We start from the raw sequence: 16,064 nt of genomic DNA, 5'->3' as shown, positions 1-16,064 counted from the left end.
GGACTGAGGGTTAGTGAGGTTAAGCCCAAGATGACGGTCGTATGCATGATTAATCAATAACAATAGTGAGAATAATGGCTGATATTTATTGCACTAGTATCATGCAGATAATGTCTGGGTGCTCTGCACACCTTATCTCATTAATTCTCTCAACAACTCTGGGAGGTCAGGGCATTTATTATCACCCCGTCTAACCCAGTGAGGTAAGTATGATTATCGTCATCCAGCCTTTTCAGGTGGAGGAATGGGGGCTTGAAAGAGGCTGAGCAAGCAGTACTGTGCTGTGAACCCCGGCAGATTCACCCCAAAGCCAATTAACCCTACACCCCAACTGCCTTCTTGTTATGATAAAACATCTAAAAAGGACCATCACTGTGTGAGTTCCCACAGAGGCAAGTCTGCTTCCCGTTTAGCAAATACCGGATTGGATCAGATGGAGCCCACAGGCTGCAGGCTTCTCTGACATGCACGTGGGCGGTCCCAGCGAGCATCTGTGGGGTCCGGATCAGCCCCAGCACCCATTTCCAACCACACATCAGGCACCCCAGCCTGCGACGCAAATGAGGAAACCTGCCTAAGCAGGAATAAACAGCACCAAACTGTAGAGTTTCCCTCATCCTGTTTTTCACTTCATGTTTTGGATGCTGCAGGCTGGGTGAGCAGAGATCCTAGGCTTTGGCCCAGGCAGCTGGCCTGCCCCTGAGCCCGGCCATGAACCACTTTCAGACCATCCTGGCTCGGGTCCGGATGCTGCTGTCCAGCCATCAGCCGAGTCAAGTGCAAGCCCTCTTGGACAACATGCTAGAGAAGGAGCTTCTCTCCCGGGAGTACCACTGCGCCCTGCTCCATGAGCCTGATGGCGAGGCCCTGGCCAGAAAGATTTCCTTGACCCTGCTGGAGAAAGGAGACCCAGACTTGGCCCTCTTGAGGTGGGCGTGGAGTGGGTGGCAGACCCCGGTGGCGGAGGGGGACCCCAACTCCTCCAAGGACCATGTTGGTAAGTCAGCATCCCCTTGGCCCGAGTAGCAAAGGCTGGCTGTAGGCAGCGCACAGATTTTCCCTTCCCTCTGAAAGGAAAGCCAGTGTGATCATCCTCGTCCCCAGATGGGAAGGCGGAGCTGGACAGGAGTCAGGGCCTCTGGATGAGTTGGCAGGAGCAGCGAGTGCTTGGAGAACTCCGTCTGTGATGCCGGGTGTGCTGGAGGCCCAGCCAGCACGCTTCCCACTCTGCTTAAGAAAAGACCATCCTGGAGGCATGAGACCAAACACCTGCCTGATTTGTACCCTGCGCAGCCTTGATGCATCAGGCCCTGCGCTGGGCACCGGGGCTGGACGCAAGGGGCTCACGGTCCAGTGGGGAAGGCGGCTGCAGACACTTGGGGAGGCTCCAATGCAGAGAAACGAGGTGCCAGAGGACGGGCAATGAAGCCAGAGAGCAGAGGATGCCGTGCGTGCATATGTGCGCGCATTTGTGTGTGCGGGCGTGCACGTGCGTGTGTGTATCTGCGTCAGCGAAAGACAGAAATCCAAAGACAGGCAGGAGAGAGAGGAAGGAAGGGAGAGACGGAATAGAAGAAGGGAGATAAATAAAAGAAAGGGAGAGGCCAGAGGGAAGGAGGAAGGGGGAGAAGGTGGAGGGAAGAGGGGGAGAAAGAACGAGGGAGACGGAGACCCAGAACAAGAACCAGATCAGAGAAAAGAGGGGAAGAGCGTCTCACTTTTAGAGTCTTGATGACACTCGACAGCCTCTTGAATCAGAAAAACAAGCCTACACCGTGTTGCCTCCCCCCACCCCGCAAACAGGTGAGGTGTCCCTTCCCTGCGGCCAAGAGGCTCTCGGCTCCACGCGAGCATCTCTGTTCTGCACCTGCTCTCCCCAGGTCTGGGCTTTTCCAGCTTTGTGACTCGGCGCCGTAGAGTCCAGTCATTCGTGGGTCCTTTCTGGTTTCAGAGCCACTTCGAGTGGGAGAGGATCACAATGATTTGCGCTCGTTGAGTGTTTATCACGCGCCTGGCATAGCCCAGGGACCGCGCGGCACTCTTAGTTCTGATCTAACGAAGAAAACAGAGAGCACCCAGAGGGGACAGCACCCCGGGTCCCCAGGTGCCAAGTGGTGGAGGCTGGATTTATGTGGAGGCAGGCAAGCTTATCCTCAACCTGGCTTGGAGGAGGGAGAAAGCCTTCTTCTGAGGGTGTTGATTCGGGTGCCAGGGTGGTGTATGGGTGTTGCCCCACCCCACCCCCGCTCTGTCAAGTTGCAAATGTATAAGAAGTTGGTTTTCCTCGTGGTTACAGTCTCGCCCGGATGGTCCCTGTTGGTTTCCTGGACATATCTCTTACTCTGTCCCTCTCCTACCTAAATGGGCTCCCTGATTTCTTCTTGGGGGTGCAAGCGGCTCCTGTCCCCAGGGGTGTGGTCTTGATGGGTGTGCAGCAGCCACCCCGGGATGGGTGCAGGGGCATCAGCACCATCCTCCCTCCCTGCAAACTTCATGCTCCTAGCTCCTTTATGTGGGGGCTGCCTGACACCTCTGGCCCTCCCTCCTCTGCTGGTTCCTGTTATTTCACTCTGCTTCCTCCCTGGGGACGTAATATTTTTATTTCTGACCCCCATGTGACTCGAGAAAGGGAACTGGGCTCAGAATGACGTGGTCTTCAGGGGGCTGGGAGACAGAGAAAGGCAAGGTGCCTCCTTTCCCTGCCCTTTCCTCCTGTTATCCAGGCCAGCTCCCGTCAGGGCTGCCAAGGGTGCGGCTGTGGGACAAGCCGGGCGGGAGCAACTTCGGAGGGGGATAGAGGGAAGGGGAAGGAGAATTGTGTGCTTTGTAAAGAAAGGGCCCTGCCTTTGGTTTCAACAAGGGTTCAGAAGAGGAAATCATCATGTGAAGGTTTTGTAACTCTCTCCGCAACCCTTACCAATCTGCACCGTCCACTGCTCTAAACTCTGCCCTGGCTCCCCATTGCTCAGAGGGAAAGCGAAATCCGGACAGTGGCCCACAAGGCTCATCACAATCTGGCTCTCGCTGCTCTGCCCTCATCCCCTACTGCTGCTCATCTCCCCCAGCCATACTGGTGTCCCCGCTGTCCCCGGGACGGGCCTGGCACATTCTCGACCACAGGCCCCTGGCACGTGCTGTTCCTACTACCTGGAGCGTCCTTCTCCAGATATCCTCTAGGCCTCCCCCCTCAGCTCTTTGCTCAGATCTTACCTTCTCAACAAGGCCTACCTGTAGCATCCTCTTCAGAACTGCAGGTCCTGTCCACACTCTGAGCCCCCTCCCTAGACTGACATTTCCTCCTTCTATATATTTAATTATTGTATGACTGCTGTTCATTGTCTGACTCTCCCACTGGAAAGTAAGCTCCATGTGGGCAGGGATCTATATTTTGATCATATCGCCTACCAGATGCCTAGCACAGCACCTGCCACTGGGTGGGCATGTAATGTAGATTTGTTGAATGTTGGATGGTTGGACAGATGGATGGATGGATGAGTGAGTGGGTGTGGGTGGATGAGTGGGTGTGGGTGGATGGCTCAGGTACTACCATTATTCTCACTTTACAGAATGGTAAACTGAGGCACAGAGAGACTACGAGATTTGCCTCAGGTCACGGCCTGGTGAGCGGGTTATCGGATCTCACAGGGCTGGACCTGCCGCTGCACTTTCTGCTTGGCTGCCTCTTCTAGACAACTCAAGGGGTACCGTAAATCTACCCAAAACAGGTTGACCATCTTCAAACTGAAACTAGGCCAATGATTCAGAAGTCGCCTTCAGTTCCCATAGTGCCCTCGTGCAATTGTGCAGAAAGCCTATCCCCGGGTCTGTGACCCTGGGGGTTCGACCCCATGCTACACGAGGCAGCACAGGTGCATCCAACCCCAGGCAAGCTCAAGGGGGAGGTCTGAGGGTCAAGGTCCTTGTTCTGACACAACTCAGCACCCAGCAGCTTCCTTGGAGAATCAGAGCAAATGCTCGGGCCATTCTTTGGCAACAGTGGGTGACAACGTGTGGCAGGCAGTCTGGGGGCGGAGAAGAGACAGTGAGGATGGCAGTGATGGAGAAAGACCAAGCTGGACCCTGGAGAGCTCTGGGTCTGAGGCAATGCTCCGATTCTTACAAACCGTGTGACCTCAGCCACATGACTGGACCACTCTGACCCTCTGTCTCTTCATCTTGAAAACGGGAGTGATGATATTAAGCCCCCAGGGGCTTTCTAGAGCGAGGGTTCAATGAGACCATAGCCAGAAACTATCTGAGGCAGCGCGTGGTGTTGTATAGCTAGGCCTAGAGGGGTACCCGGCAGAGAGAATTGGACAAGGATGAATAAACCGGGGGGGGGGGGTGAAAAGAAAACAATTGTGTCTACGGTCCCACCGGGGGCTGCACCAAATATCTACACGCCTGTTCCATGAGTGACTCAGTGCTTGGGCGCTGAGTGCATGTGAGGAGCGCATCAGCGTGCCCCTGCCCTTGGGCTGGCACACGGTCTCTGCCCTCAGACTGCCTGAGGGCAGGTCATGGCCCCCTCGCTCCCAGGGCTGTGACTGTGAGCACTCTCTGGAACCTCTCTGGGCCTTAGTTTTCCGCCTCTGTAAAATGGAGGCGATAATAGTACCCAGGTACTGTTATCTCAGAGGGTGCTCTGAGGATTCGGTGACCTCATCAGACGCAGGGCATGTGCCCTCCCAGCCAGGAGATTTAGATCTTATTGTTGGTTTTCTTGGCTCTCATTTGGTCTTTGGTCCCTCGATGTTTTCACGATGTGTTATTTTTGCCCACAGGGATACTGTTTCTAGAACCATTAGAACAAAGTCTCCCTCTAGGATGTTGCCTGATTTATTGGAAAGGAAGGGACCCACCCCAGGCGGCCAAACTATTCCTCCGGCTTCCTTTCCCATCTGACTCTGAGCACAAGAGCCACCAGAGCCCGGACCTCCTCCGACCCCAGACAGGAGAGGCGCTGTGCCCTCGCACCCTCCTCTTTTCCTCCCCAAGACCCGTTTCTGCTCTGATCTGGGGGGAGCCAACTCTGCCTCTTGGAAGGAGATGTGTTGGCAAGAACACCTGTGCTCAGTCCACCTTGGATGGCCTCCCCGCCAGCCAGACTCACGTCACCTTCACCCTCACCCCATCCCACCCCCGGAGTCGCAGAAGGAAAAGCGCCCACAGCCGGAAGTTGGCACTTCCCCATGGGTTTTCCCAGGCTGACAAATGGCCTGTTCCATACTCCACTTGGCTCCCAGCCTGGCACCTGCTCCGACCAGAGCCCGTTTCTGTTCTCTGTCATTGTCTTCAGCAGCCCACCCGTGAGGTTACTCAGTTTCTATTTATCTCCGTAGCCACCTGCCCAGCTACCTACCTGCCTGCCCTCAAACTTACCTGGTCTACATAACCACCTACCAACACCTACTTATCAATCCACCGACTGGTATCTGTTACCCACTTACACATGCTCACAATCTGTTTACCTAAACATTCCTATTTTTATGTATCAACTGATTTACCTGCCTTCCTACTGACTTACCTGCTTGTGATTTTACCGACTATTAGGCCTGCGTTCTCATGCACCTTCCTACCTGTCTAATGTGGATGCAAACCAGTTTTATCATATCTATCACTTCTTTCCCTTCCTTCATTCCATTTCTGCCTTCCTCCCTAATTTTTGTGTTAGCACCTGCTAGGGATTTTGGTGGGTACCAAAACAAAACAAAACAAAACAAAACCATAAGAAAAGGCACTTACAACCTAAGGGGAGGGGGGCCTTCACCATTTGGAACTTGAGTCTGCCTTGATCATTCACATCCAAACCTGGTTCCTTCATTCAAACAATTTTGGAGCAGTGTGGCTTTTAAATAAGAAAATAAAACACCGGCTCCCAGACACTAGTAACTTTGTGATCTAATTGGAGGCAACAGAATCTATATTTAACAAAATAGGAAGTTCACCCATGCATTGCCAAATACATGGCAACAAGTTTTCTAAAAATGAATAAAGCCTAAGATTGATGTTACCTGGAAGGGTGATGAAAGCAGGAGCTCAGGCCTTGAAGGGAGGCTAAAACAGAGCCCGATGGGGAGAAGGCAGGAGCTCCGTCCTGGCCGCGGTAGGACCTGCTCCAGCTGAGGTACCACGTAGGGCTGAGCAGGTCTGTTTGGGGAAGACTGGAGACAGGGATGACCGGCTTACTCACAAGCTGAGTTTCCCTCATGTCCTCCCCTTGGGACTTGGCAGGGGACCCCAGCCGGCAACTTTAGCAGTACTTCTGCTGGTAGCCAGTGGTCTTTGTCACGCTGGATCCTCCCTGGAGACAAATTCACACGCCCAGAGCAAGACTGGCTTGAACAGCGCTGAGACGCCCCTGAGTCGGGAGGGAATTGAGCTTATTCCTGGCAGCCCTGGGCTCAGGAGAATGGTCACCACGTCTGAGGGAGTTTTGAAGAGGAACATCAGCAGGATGAGAAATCCTTGGCTCAGCTTAACCCCTCTGCCCTGCTCCTTGCCTTCCCCACTCGGTCGGGCGGCTCGGCCTTCTAGCTCTGCTGCAATACCAGCCTGCTCACTCATCTCTTTGTTTCCACAGCCCCTGCTGAAATTCAGACCCCATCAGCTCCTGGCTGGGCACCACAGTGGGGTCTCTACCGGGTACCCTCCTGGTGCTAATCCACAACCTGTTTGGCATCAGCCAAACACACAGCCCCGTACATGTCATCACTCAGCTCAGAGAACTGGGTTGACACAGACAGGGCCAGATTTGGGTCTTGAGTGTGGGCCTGGGGGATGGGTGGGGGTGGGGGTCAGGGAGGACGTAGAAAGACCAGGCAGCGAGATGGGACCAGGTGAGAGATGATGGCGCCCCTAGTCTGACTTGACTCTCATTGCAAGCTCTGCCCTGCCGTGAACATGAATCAGAACTGCTTTGGCCATGGCCGTCAGAACTGCCTCCAAGAATAGGAAGGGACTCTCATAAGTGGCATCGAGACAACAGAATGGCCAGGAGTGCCTGTCCCTTGGCACCAGGTCACGGGAGGAAGAGACTTCTTGAGATCTGTAACAGTTGTCACGTCTGTTTTATTAGCCTAAGAAGGCAAGACCCTGTTTCAAATTGACTATTAGCATTTCCCACTTGTCTGCCTACTTCCTCCTTGGGCCCTCTAAAAGCAGGGGCTGTTTCAAAATAACCACCATACATAGATAGGCATCATAATCTTTATTTCGTTTGTGGGAAAACCAAGGCCCACACACAAAGGGAGCGAGGGGTCCAAGGTCATACACCTGCTGGTAACAGGTAACAGCAGGGCCTTGACACCAGCTCTTCAGACTCCCAACCCCACCACGCTCCTTCAGCAAAAACGCAGGAAGGAGGCACCTGTCACTGATTCCCAAGCTTCATTCACTTCGGGACCTCCCTGGTGACTTCTACACACCGTCTATACTATTAATTGCTTGGCAGGTGTTTTTCCAAAGCATTCACATTTTTTTTTAATTCAACTTTATTTTCCAAGGAACGTTTATGTCCACCATAAAATGAAAGGAATGCCATCCATTGAAGTTAACTATGAAGCAGGAAGGCAGGGCAATGTTTACACAAGTCCAGCCAGATGCTGTGGTCTCACTGAAGGCTTGTGGCGGAGGACTGCTTTCTGGGAAGCAGGGATGCATCATGCATTTGAAGAGGCGTTTAGGACCTATTGGCCTGACAGAGACTTTCTCCTAGATGCCATCAGGAGCATGGGCAGAGACGTGCAAGTGCCCCAACTTTCTCCCTGTGGGACAGTACTATTTAGCACTGCATCGTATCTTACCCCAAACCATCTGCCTGTTAAGTAAACCACATTTGGGGTAGGACTCTCTCCTTTTTTTTTTTTTTAAGATTTTTAATTTATTTATTCATGAGAGATACAGAGAAAGAGAGGGAGGCAGAGACACAGGCAGAGGCTCCATGCAGGGAACCCAACGTGGGAATGGATCCCGGGTCTCCAGGATCACACCCTGGGCTGCAGGCAGTGCTAAACCGCTGCGCCACCGGGGCTGCCCAGGGTAGGACTCTCTTATGGGCGATTCACATTTTGGTCCAAGGTCTTGGAATACGAATAACGAGGAGACCAGTCCCGATCACCAAGGCAATTCAGGGCAGTTTGGGCAATTTGGTGCTGGGGTGGAGTAATGAGAGAACATAGCATCTGGGAGGGCTGCTGGAGCCCAGCTGGGGCGCTCAGCTGGTCTTGAGGCATTTGTGGGGCTCTCTGAGCCTGGCTCTGTCCAGCAGAGGATGGCAGGTATTGGCAGCTGGCACCAGAGGGGCTCCACTGCGGTCACCATGATTTTTAGAATGCCATTGTGTCAAACAAAGGTCCCTCTCTAGGAGACAACTCTCAGCCCTCCGAGGTTGCCCGGTTAGGTCCACAAGGAACTGAAATTAACCTCAGAGGCCCGGGTGGGGTGTAAGGGGGGAGGGCTTAGGGAGTGTGGGCAAATTAGAGAGTATTAGAATGAGAAATCTGACAGCCCGATGCCCCTTCTTAGGGGGAGAGTTTTCTATTGGTCCCTTGCCTGCTTGCTTTGCACGCCTGCTTAGTCTCGGCCCCTGACTGGCCTGCTCCAGACTCAGGGAGCAGCAGCCTAGCAGCCTCATCGGGTTTCCCACCATGCGCTGTCCGGCTCCACGCCCTGCAGGTCTCTACCTGCCCGAGCCCCAAGGTAAAAAAAAAGGGGGGTGGTGGTGGAGGAAGTTGGGGCTGAAAATGCTTCTGGATTTCGGGTGGGATCTCAGCTGGTGCCACCATCTCTGAACTGTGGGGTGAGGAGGGGCCGAGAGAGGAGGGGTCCTCGTCCTGTCGGGGTTGTTGGAAAAAGCGGGGTGGTGATTTCCTTCCACTTGAGGGACACTGAGATCAGTGCAGGTGGCTGGCATGTGAGAGGGCTTTATCAGCGCTGAAGGGTTCTAGAAGGCCAGCTTTCGGGAGGCGTGTCGTTAGCTCTCATCATTGAAGGCTCCGCTCAGCCAACCACAAGGGCCTCGCTCTCCCAGGTAAACACTGACGGGGTGCCCTTGAAGGACAGATTCCCTGCCAGACCCCACTCCATGCCCGGGAGAGGCAGGAAAACCAGAGCCAGTGTCGGCTCCTTGGTGTAGCTGCTGAACCCCAGCTGGCCTGTCCCCTGGCCAGATGCTCCCCTCTCCCCAGTTTCCAAACTGTGCTTTTGGGAAGAAGTGGGGGTTAGGAAACAGATGGTGAGGGACCCCCTAGGGTGGGTCTGAACGCCAGCTGCACTGTTGGCTGGGTGTGATGTGACCCAGAACACGTCACCCACCTTCTCTGAGACTCTTTTCCTGGGCTGTGAAATAGCATGTGGGGCAATAATGGATCAAGGTCCAGCATAGTGCCTGGTACATTGTAGGACCTGAATATCATCCTAGAAGTCCAGTGTGATGGTGTCGCTGAGCTGTTTGAGAAGGGTGAGACTCCTTTCCTCGGACATCACGGAAGTGTGGCTTCGAACCCAGAACCCACACATGGATGGCAAGGTTGCCAGCTCCGTTGCATAGAGCAGGTTAGGAGTTTTGATGGGGAAGGAGAGGTCAGAAGTCCCTTGACCCACCCCCTCAATTCCAGACAGGAAATCCAAGTGGAGGTCACTGGAAAGTGACCTCCTCAAATTCTTCTGGTAGGTGGAGCTGGGGTCCAGGACCTCTGAAGGAGGAGAGGCTGGAAGATTGCCAACAGGGATGGGGTGATGGGAAGGCAAGTTTGCCAAGGCTGAGTTTAGGGTCCCTGAGGCATTTTCCGGAGTGAAGTGCTCAGCCAGCAAGGTCCATGTCCCCTGCAAGGGTGGTTTGGTTTGTCACTTTTCCGGCTGGGCTGAGCTGGAGAGAAATCCAGACCACCCCAAAGCGAGAGTGAGCGGCCTGCAAGCCCGGGCTTGCAGATGACCTAGGGAGGGCTGCTGGCTGCCCCCCCACCCCCGCCCCGAAACCGGGGAGGATGGCCATTTGGAGGAGGTGATAGCCGCTCGCTCGGGGAGTGCCCTGGAGTGCAGCGATGTGACCCAGGCTCTTCGGAGAAAGCACGTGGTGGGTGCAGCAGCCGGAGGCGTGGGTGCTTACTCCCCAGCTTGGCCCAAATCCCGCCCGAGCAGAGAGAAAGTGAAAGAGAAAAGGACACCGGCGGCTGCAGGGGGTGAGGTGGGGTGGCTGGGCGGCAGACCCGCTGGAGCTGGCTGGCGGGCGGGAGAGGCCACCGGCAGCACGCGGGAGTCCGGGGAGCAGCGGTAGGTGACGGGGGGGCCCTGCAAGTCGGTCTGGCCTGGAGGCTCAGAGGCTGGAGGCTACTGTCCTGAGGTCCCACCCCAAGGCTGAGGGAGGGAGAAGGGAGCGTGCGGGAGTGCAGTGACCCCGGGGAGGAGCACAGGGAGCTAGGGCGGGAGGCACGGGGCGAGGGGAGGTGGGCCGGCAGGTGCAGGTGCAGGTGCAGCACCCCGCGCAGGAGGAGCGCACCCCAAGGAGCCCAGTGCTGACGCCCAAGCCCGGGGCGCACACACTGTCCGTGCACCCTGGAGTGTGGATGGGCGCCCGGGGCGCGGAGCGTGGAGGGGCACCCAGGCTCTCCCTCCTCTGGGGTCCCTGGGCCCGGCCCACCCTTCCCCGAGCCTCGACTCTCCAGTGGGATCTCAGCCCCGCTGGGACTCAGGGGTGCAGGTTGCCAGAGCTTGGGTGGGGTGCCTTGCCGAGAAGGGTTTGTGGCGGGGTGGAGGGGGGTAACCTGGCATTTAGTGCGCGCCCAGAGGAAATCCTCCCCTCTGTCACCAGAGAAGAGGCAGCAAAACCGGAAAACAATAAAGCTCTTTTTGGGGGGGTCCCAGAATTGCTCTGGGGAGCACAGGGGAGCATAGACAAGTGTCTTGCTCATGTGGGGAAAGCCAGGGGTGTTTATGAAAAAGAAGGAAGGGGTGATGATATTATTTAGGCAAAGAAAAGCAGAGAAGAGAAAGCCTGCTAACTCAGTGCCCACCTGCCCAATCGCTTCTATTGTCTTATTTTTTGGCGCTGTCAGATGGGACTGACCCTTGTAGGTATGAGCTCTCCTGGCCCTATCTGATCTGAATGCAGGTTGTTCTGTTGACTTTTTATGAGCAACTGCTCGTAAAACAATTGCCACTTCTGGCCCAGTTCAAGAGTTCATGAGTTGGAAAGGAAAATGGGACTTTAAAGCATAGTCTCCATGTCCAGAAATTTTACCTGGACTGTCTTTGATAATCTGGGGCGGGGGTGGGACACGGCTTTCTGGGACTGCTTTGATGGGATTGACATCTCTACCTCACTTTGGGATCCTGAGTCACACCTTCCGAGGAGAGAAACCAAGGAGTCATAGAAAGGCGGGGGAAAGGGGGGAGTGTCTTTCTGGGGTTCCAGAATGCCACAATTGGAGCGGCCATGCCCAGCTCTGTCTGAGACCCATAAAGCCCACACTCCTCATCTGAGTCCCACACCCTCCCCACATCCAGGGTGACACAGGGTAGGAGACAAACCCAGCAGTCCACAGCGCCCCACTTCCAATCAGGAAGGAGCCAGGAGTTCCTCACTTTGGCAAGACGCCTTCCATTCATGAAGCTCCCCTTCCCCACCAACCCAGAAAAGAAACACTCCCAGACTATCAGAAGGTTAAGGAAGTTGGTGCTTCTTGCTCTAGGGCCTGGTGGCAGGGAGGGGGGACAAGGGGAGATTCCAGAAAATCGACACCTTCCAAACCGCAGGCTGCCAAGGTAAGGACCTGGTCTCCAAAATCCCAGGATGTGCAATGGAAAGATCTTCAGAGAGAACTGAGCCAGGGGGTCCTAGGCTTCCCGGAGAGTCTCCCAGGCCCCGCCCCCAGGCCCCACCTGGGCTGAACCATCTATCTGGGTGATTCCTGTGTCAGGGTGAAGAGGTTATACATGCATGGAGAGGCACTGATGTGGTCCAAACCCTGTTTTCTCACTATGTTGCAAAACCTCTGGGGACTTCCAAAGGAGGTTTAGTAATCAACACCACATAGTCGAGCTGTTGGTAGAGTCAGAATTTGAGCCCAAGTCGGGAGGGCTCAGTCCAGGGCCTGGGCAGTGAACCTCTACAAATATAGGGCAGGTTCTGGGTAGTTAGAGTCTTGCTGATACAGCAAAATCTGTCTGATTGGCAGGGACCTAGTTTTATCCCTTGGGACTTTAGCTCCTGGTACCTTGTGAGGAGTTGTCAGGAAATTAGCCAAATGACTCAATACCGCGATCTGGGGTCAATCCCGGGCAATCGGGGAACTGGCCTGAGGAAGAGGGGGAAGCTTCTGGACTTGGCGTTCAGGCTTGCCATCAATCACCTGGATTAATGACTTCCTTCTCAGAGATGCATCTACAAGATGGCTAAGGCAACAGCACTGTCTTGGTGATGGCCTGGCGTGCACAGGAGCGCTTTGGAAGAGCCACCAAAGAATACACCTGTTTGGGGAGTAACCATTACAGCTCCTTGAGGGATCGTACTGGAAAGATCCGAGGGGAAGTTGTGGGCAGAAGGGAGGTTTCTAGACTTTGACGCATACACGATGGGTGGTCCACAGACAGTTCTCACAGGGGCATCAATTGACACTGGTTCTCAGGGGCAGGAGATGATTGTTTTTCTGATTCTTTCTCAAGCCACCTTCCTCATTTTCGTGTGTAGACATTTTTGACAACACTCATACCAGCTGATGTTTCTTTTTGACAGAGTGGTACGGCCGCTGACAACATTGTTTGGGTTTTTTCAGTGGCAAGTGATGCTCGTTTTTAAACGAGGGGCGGTAGTGATAAAAGTTTTCTTCTTTTTTTTTTTAATGATATAAGATTTACCAACATAGTCATTTTTAATTAATTGAGCTGTGCTAAATACATTCCTACTGTTATACGACCATCACCACCGTCTGTCTCCAGAACTTTTTCATTCACCCCACATGGAATCTCTGTCCCCATGACGTGCTAACTCCCCATATCCGCCCCCCTTTCCCCCTGTGACCACCCTTCTATTTTCTGTTTCTATGGATTTGACCACTCTAGGTGCCTCGTGTAAGTGGAATTCTACAGTATTTGTTCTTTTGTGACTGGCTGTCTTCCATCGGGCGTGATGTTTTGGGGGTTCCTTCATGTTGTAGCATGTACCAGGGCTTCCTTCCTCTTTATGGCCTAATAATATGTCAGTGTTCAGAGAGGCCACGTTGTGTTTATCCATTTATCTGTCAATGGACTCTTGGGTTGTGTCCACCTTTTGTCTATTATGAACAGTGTGCTGTGGACATTCATGTACCGGTATGTGTTTGATCGCCTGCTTTCAACTCTGGAAGGTCCTTTTTTTTTTTAATTTTTATTTATTTATGATACTCACATCACAGAGAGAGAGAGAGAGGCAGAGACATAGGCAGAGGGAGAAGCAGGCTCCATGCACCGGGAGCCCGACGTGGGATTCGATCCCGGGTCTCCAGGATCGCGCCCTGGGCCAAAGGCAGGCGCTAAACCGCTGCGCCACCCAGGGTTCCCTGGAAGGTTTCCTTTTAACATAAACATATTTGTCTCTGTAAAAAGTCAATTCGAGGAAAATACAGACATAAAGTATCTAGCAGGTGGTATGCAGATCTGACCAAAAAATTGTAAAAGGGTCTGAAGCACACTTGAAGTTTGGGAGACTGGATTGCCTGAAAGACCCTGGAAGTAACTGTAACCATCCCGGGTGTGGGGCTGGGGGCTCCTGCATCAAAGGCATGGCTGTCGACAGGGACTCTTGGAAGGGGAGGTAGAAGAACCGAGGAAGGTGTTCAATCTGGTTCTAGGATTTTCAGCTGGGGAGAAGCAGAAAGGTGGCAGAAATGGACAGTCTGGAAGGGTCCCTTGTGAGAAGGAGAATTGTAGACCTCCCAGGGTTCGAGAAAAGTCACACAGGCCGAGTGGCAGGATTTTCTTGGCAAGTGGAAACTCCAGCTGCCTTGAGAATAAAACCCATTTTAATTCACTACAAGGCAAGTGTGCGTGTGAGGGGGCACCAGGGGGTGCTCATTTAAAAATCCAGGACCTCTGGGAGTCAGGCCTGGGCTCGAAGGATGTGTTTAGCGCCCTTTCCAGGGAGTTTTGCTTCACAGCCAAGCCTGTTGATGGCTTGGCTCTGTTGTCAAAGGCAGGGCTGGCCCATGGCTCATGGCTCAGAGGCTCCAGCACCCAGCAGAGGGCCTGGCGCTGGTGCAGGCTTAGGCACCCGGTTAGGTCAGGCTGGGAGGCCCGACTGGAACTAGGGGCCTGGCTTTGCTCCCTGCAGCCACCGGGTGCTCATTCCCCTCCCCATCCCAGATTGTTTGGCTCAGGTTGTCTTCCGGGGAGCAGGGGGGATGGTGTGGGGGGGAACCTGTTGGACTCCTTTCCAGGTCACTGACAGCAGTTTGGAATGTTGGGGTGTGCAGAGGGAAGCCACCTGGAGGTGGGTGGGGCCAGGCGGGCCAGAGGGGACTTGTACTCTGGACAAGAACCGACCACCCCTCCCCCACCCGCAGCTCTTGGGGGGCGTCTCCTGCCTTCCCATCCTGCCTCCACCAGGCCCCTTGGCTCCCATAACTGTGCCATATAAACGCAGCAGCTGAGATGGTATCATTGGAATCCCAAAGATTTTCCAAGTCGCAAGGAGGTGAATATCCTACGGGGAGGACAGGGGGTCCAGAGAAGATAGGTGGCTTTCCCAAGCTCTCAGAGGTGGTCTCTGTGGGGGCTTTTGTGGGGTTCTCTATGATTTCCAGGCCTCCTTGTGAAGAAACAGGATGATCTGGTCTCAAGTCAGAGCTGAAGATTGACACATGGGAGAAGTGCATTGGGGAGAGGTGAGGTGGGGGGACACCGCAGGGAGAGGAAAGAGGCAAGATTGGGCACAGGGAGGACTGGGCTGGCAGCCGGAAGTCTCAAGAGGGGTTTCAGCCACCCCTCTGCCCCCACAGAGCACACTGGAGCTGGGACAGCTTTTGGGGTTACTGCAAATTGAGGCACCAGACCAGACCTTTGCACCCCGCAGAGACCAGTCATCAGACATGGGCTCCCCTTGGAGAAGGGCTGTGACTTCGAGCTATTCCCAGAGCTGGGAGCTGGGAACCCCTTGCCTTCCAGCAACTGGTAGATGGACGCCCGGCCTCAGCCCCTTGAGGGGGTTCATCCTGGTTGTAGTGGGATGCTACATGCAGCACCTGTGCATAGCACCGTATAGTTAAAATGGTCAGAGTATTTGGAGGCCAAGGTCGAAAGGCTCATCCTGAGCTGTGTCTGTGTGTGTGTGTGTGTGTGTGTGTGTGTGTATGTTTAAACATTTTATTTATTTATTCATAGAGACACACAGAGAGAGAGGTAGAGACAGGCAGAGGGAGAAGCAGGCTCCATGCAGGGAGCCGGACGTGGGACTCCATCCTGGGTCTCTAGGATCACGCCCTGGGCTGAAGGCGGCACTAAACCACTGCACCACCCGGGCTGCTACCGAGCTGTGTGTTAACTGGACTCTGCAGCCCCTTTCTGGAAGGGAAGGCTGTGGGCTCTCCATCCCCTTTAAAGCAGCTCTGCCTTTTCCAAGATTTGCATTCTAATGCATTCAGGGTGTGTCGCTGTGTTTCCATGTGTTCTTGTAACATCTGTGCTGCTTTTTCATGCACATGGATGTCGCTCTGCACATCCAGATTGGGCTCTCAGAGTTCATTCTGTTTCTGACTTTTTTACTCTGCTGTGTTGCTGTGTGGGCCATTGGCCTGTCGCTTCTAACACTGCATCATCCTCCATGGATTATAGTGATTATTTTTTACTGTCCCTCCATCAGCAATGGGCCCCCACATGGCATCCGTCCTCTGTCACCACAAATAGTACAGAGCATCCTCTGAAGGGGGTGGAAGCATCCTCTTGTGGTGCTGTGGAAGCAGTTTTTTGGGGATGTCTCTACCCAACCTTGAATTGTAAGGTGGTAGGAGCTTTGCATCCTTTCGTATTTGAAGCCTGCTGGGTTGCTTGCCAAGGTGGTTCCATCAGTCCACTTCTACTAACCTTTGGCATTT

At 54.0% G+C, this 16,064-nt stretch overlaps 1 protein-coding gene across 11 annotated transcripts in view; it reads left to right on the top strand.

The window, feature by feature from the left end:
* CIITA (class II major histocompatibility complex transactivator) overlaps positions 1–16,064 on the top strand; it is a 69,610-nt gene that overhangs the window by 21,929 nt on the left and 31,617 nt on the right. For 4 of the 11 annotated variants that reach the window (XM_049111400.1, XM_049111399.1, XM_035718155.2 and 1 more), the window contains exon 2: positions 651–997. The exons of 2 other annotated variants lie outside the window; for them this stretch is intronic. In XM_049111400.1, the coding sequence (XP_048967357.1) occupies positions 712–997 (286 nt within the window). In that variant the 5' untranslated portion in view covers positions 651–711. Of the gene's footprint in view, positions 1–650; positions 998–8,365; positions 8,701–9,222; positions 9,556–9,982; positions 10,273–16,064 lie in introns of those variants that run through there. 5 more of the 11 variants (XM_049111401.1, XM_049111402.1, XM_049111407.1 and 2 more) reach the window with 5 other exon arrangements.

This window comes from Canis lupus, chromosome 6 (genome assembly GCF_003254725.2).
Source record: "Canis lupus dingo isolate Sandy chromosome 6, ASM325472v2, whole genome shotgun sequence".
Taxonomy (NCBI): domain Eukaryota; kingdom Metazoa; phylum Chordata; class Mammalia; order Carnivora; family Canidae; genus Canis; species Canis lupus.
Note: the sequence above shows the minus strand (reverse complement) of the source record. Positions and strands in the feature narration are given on the sequence as shown.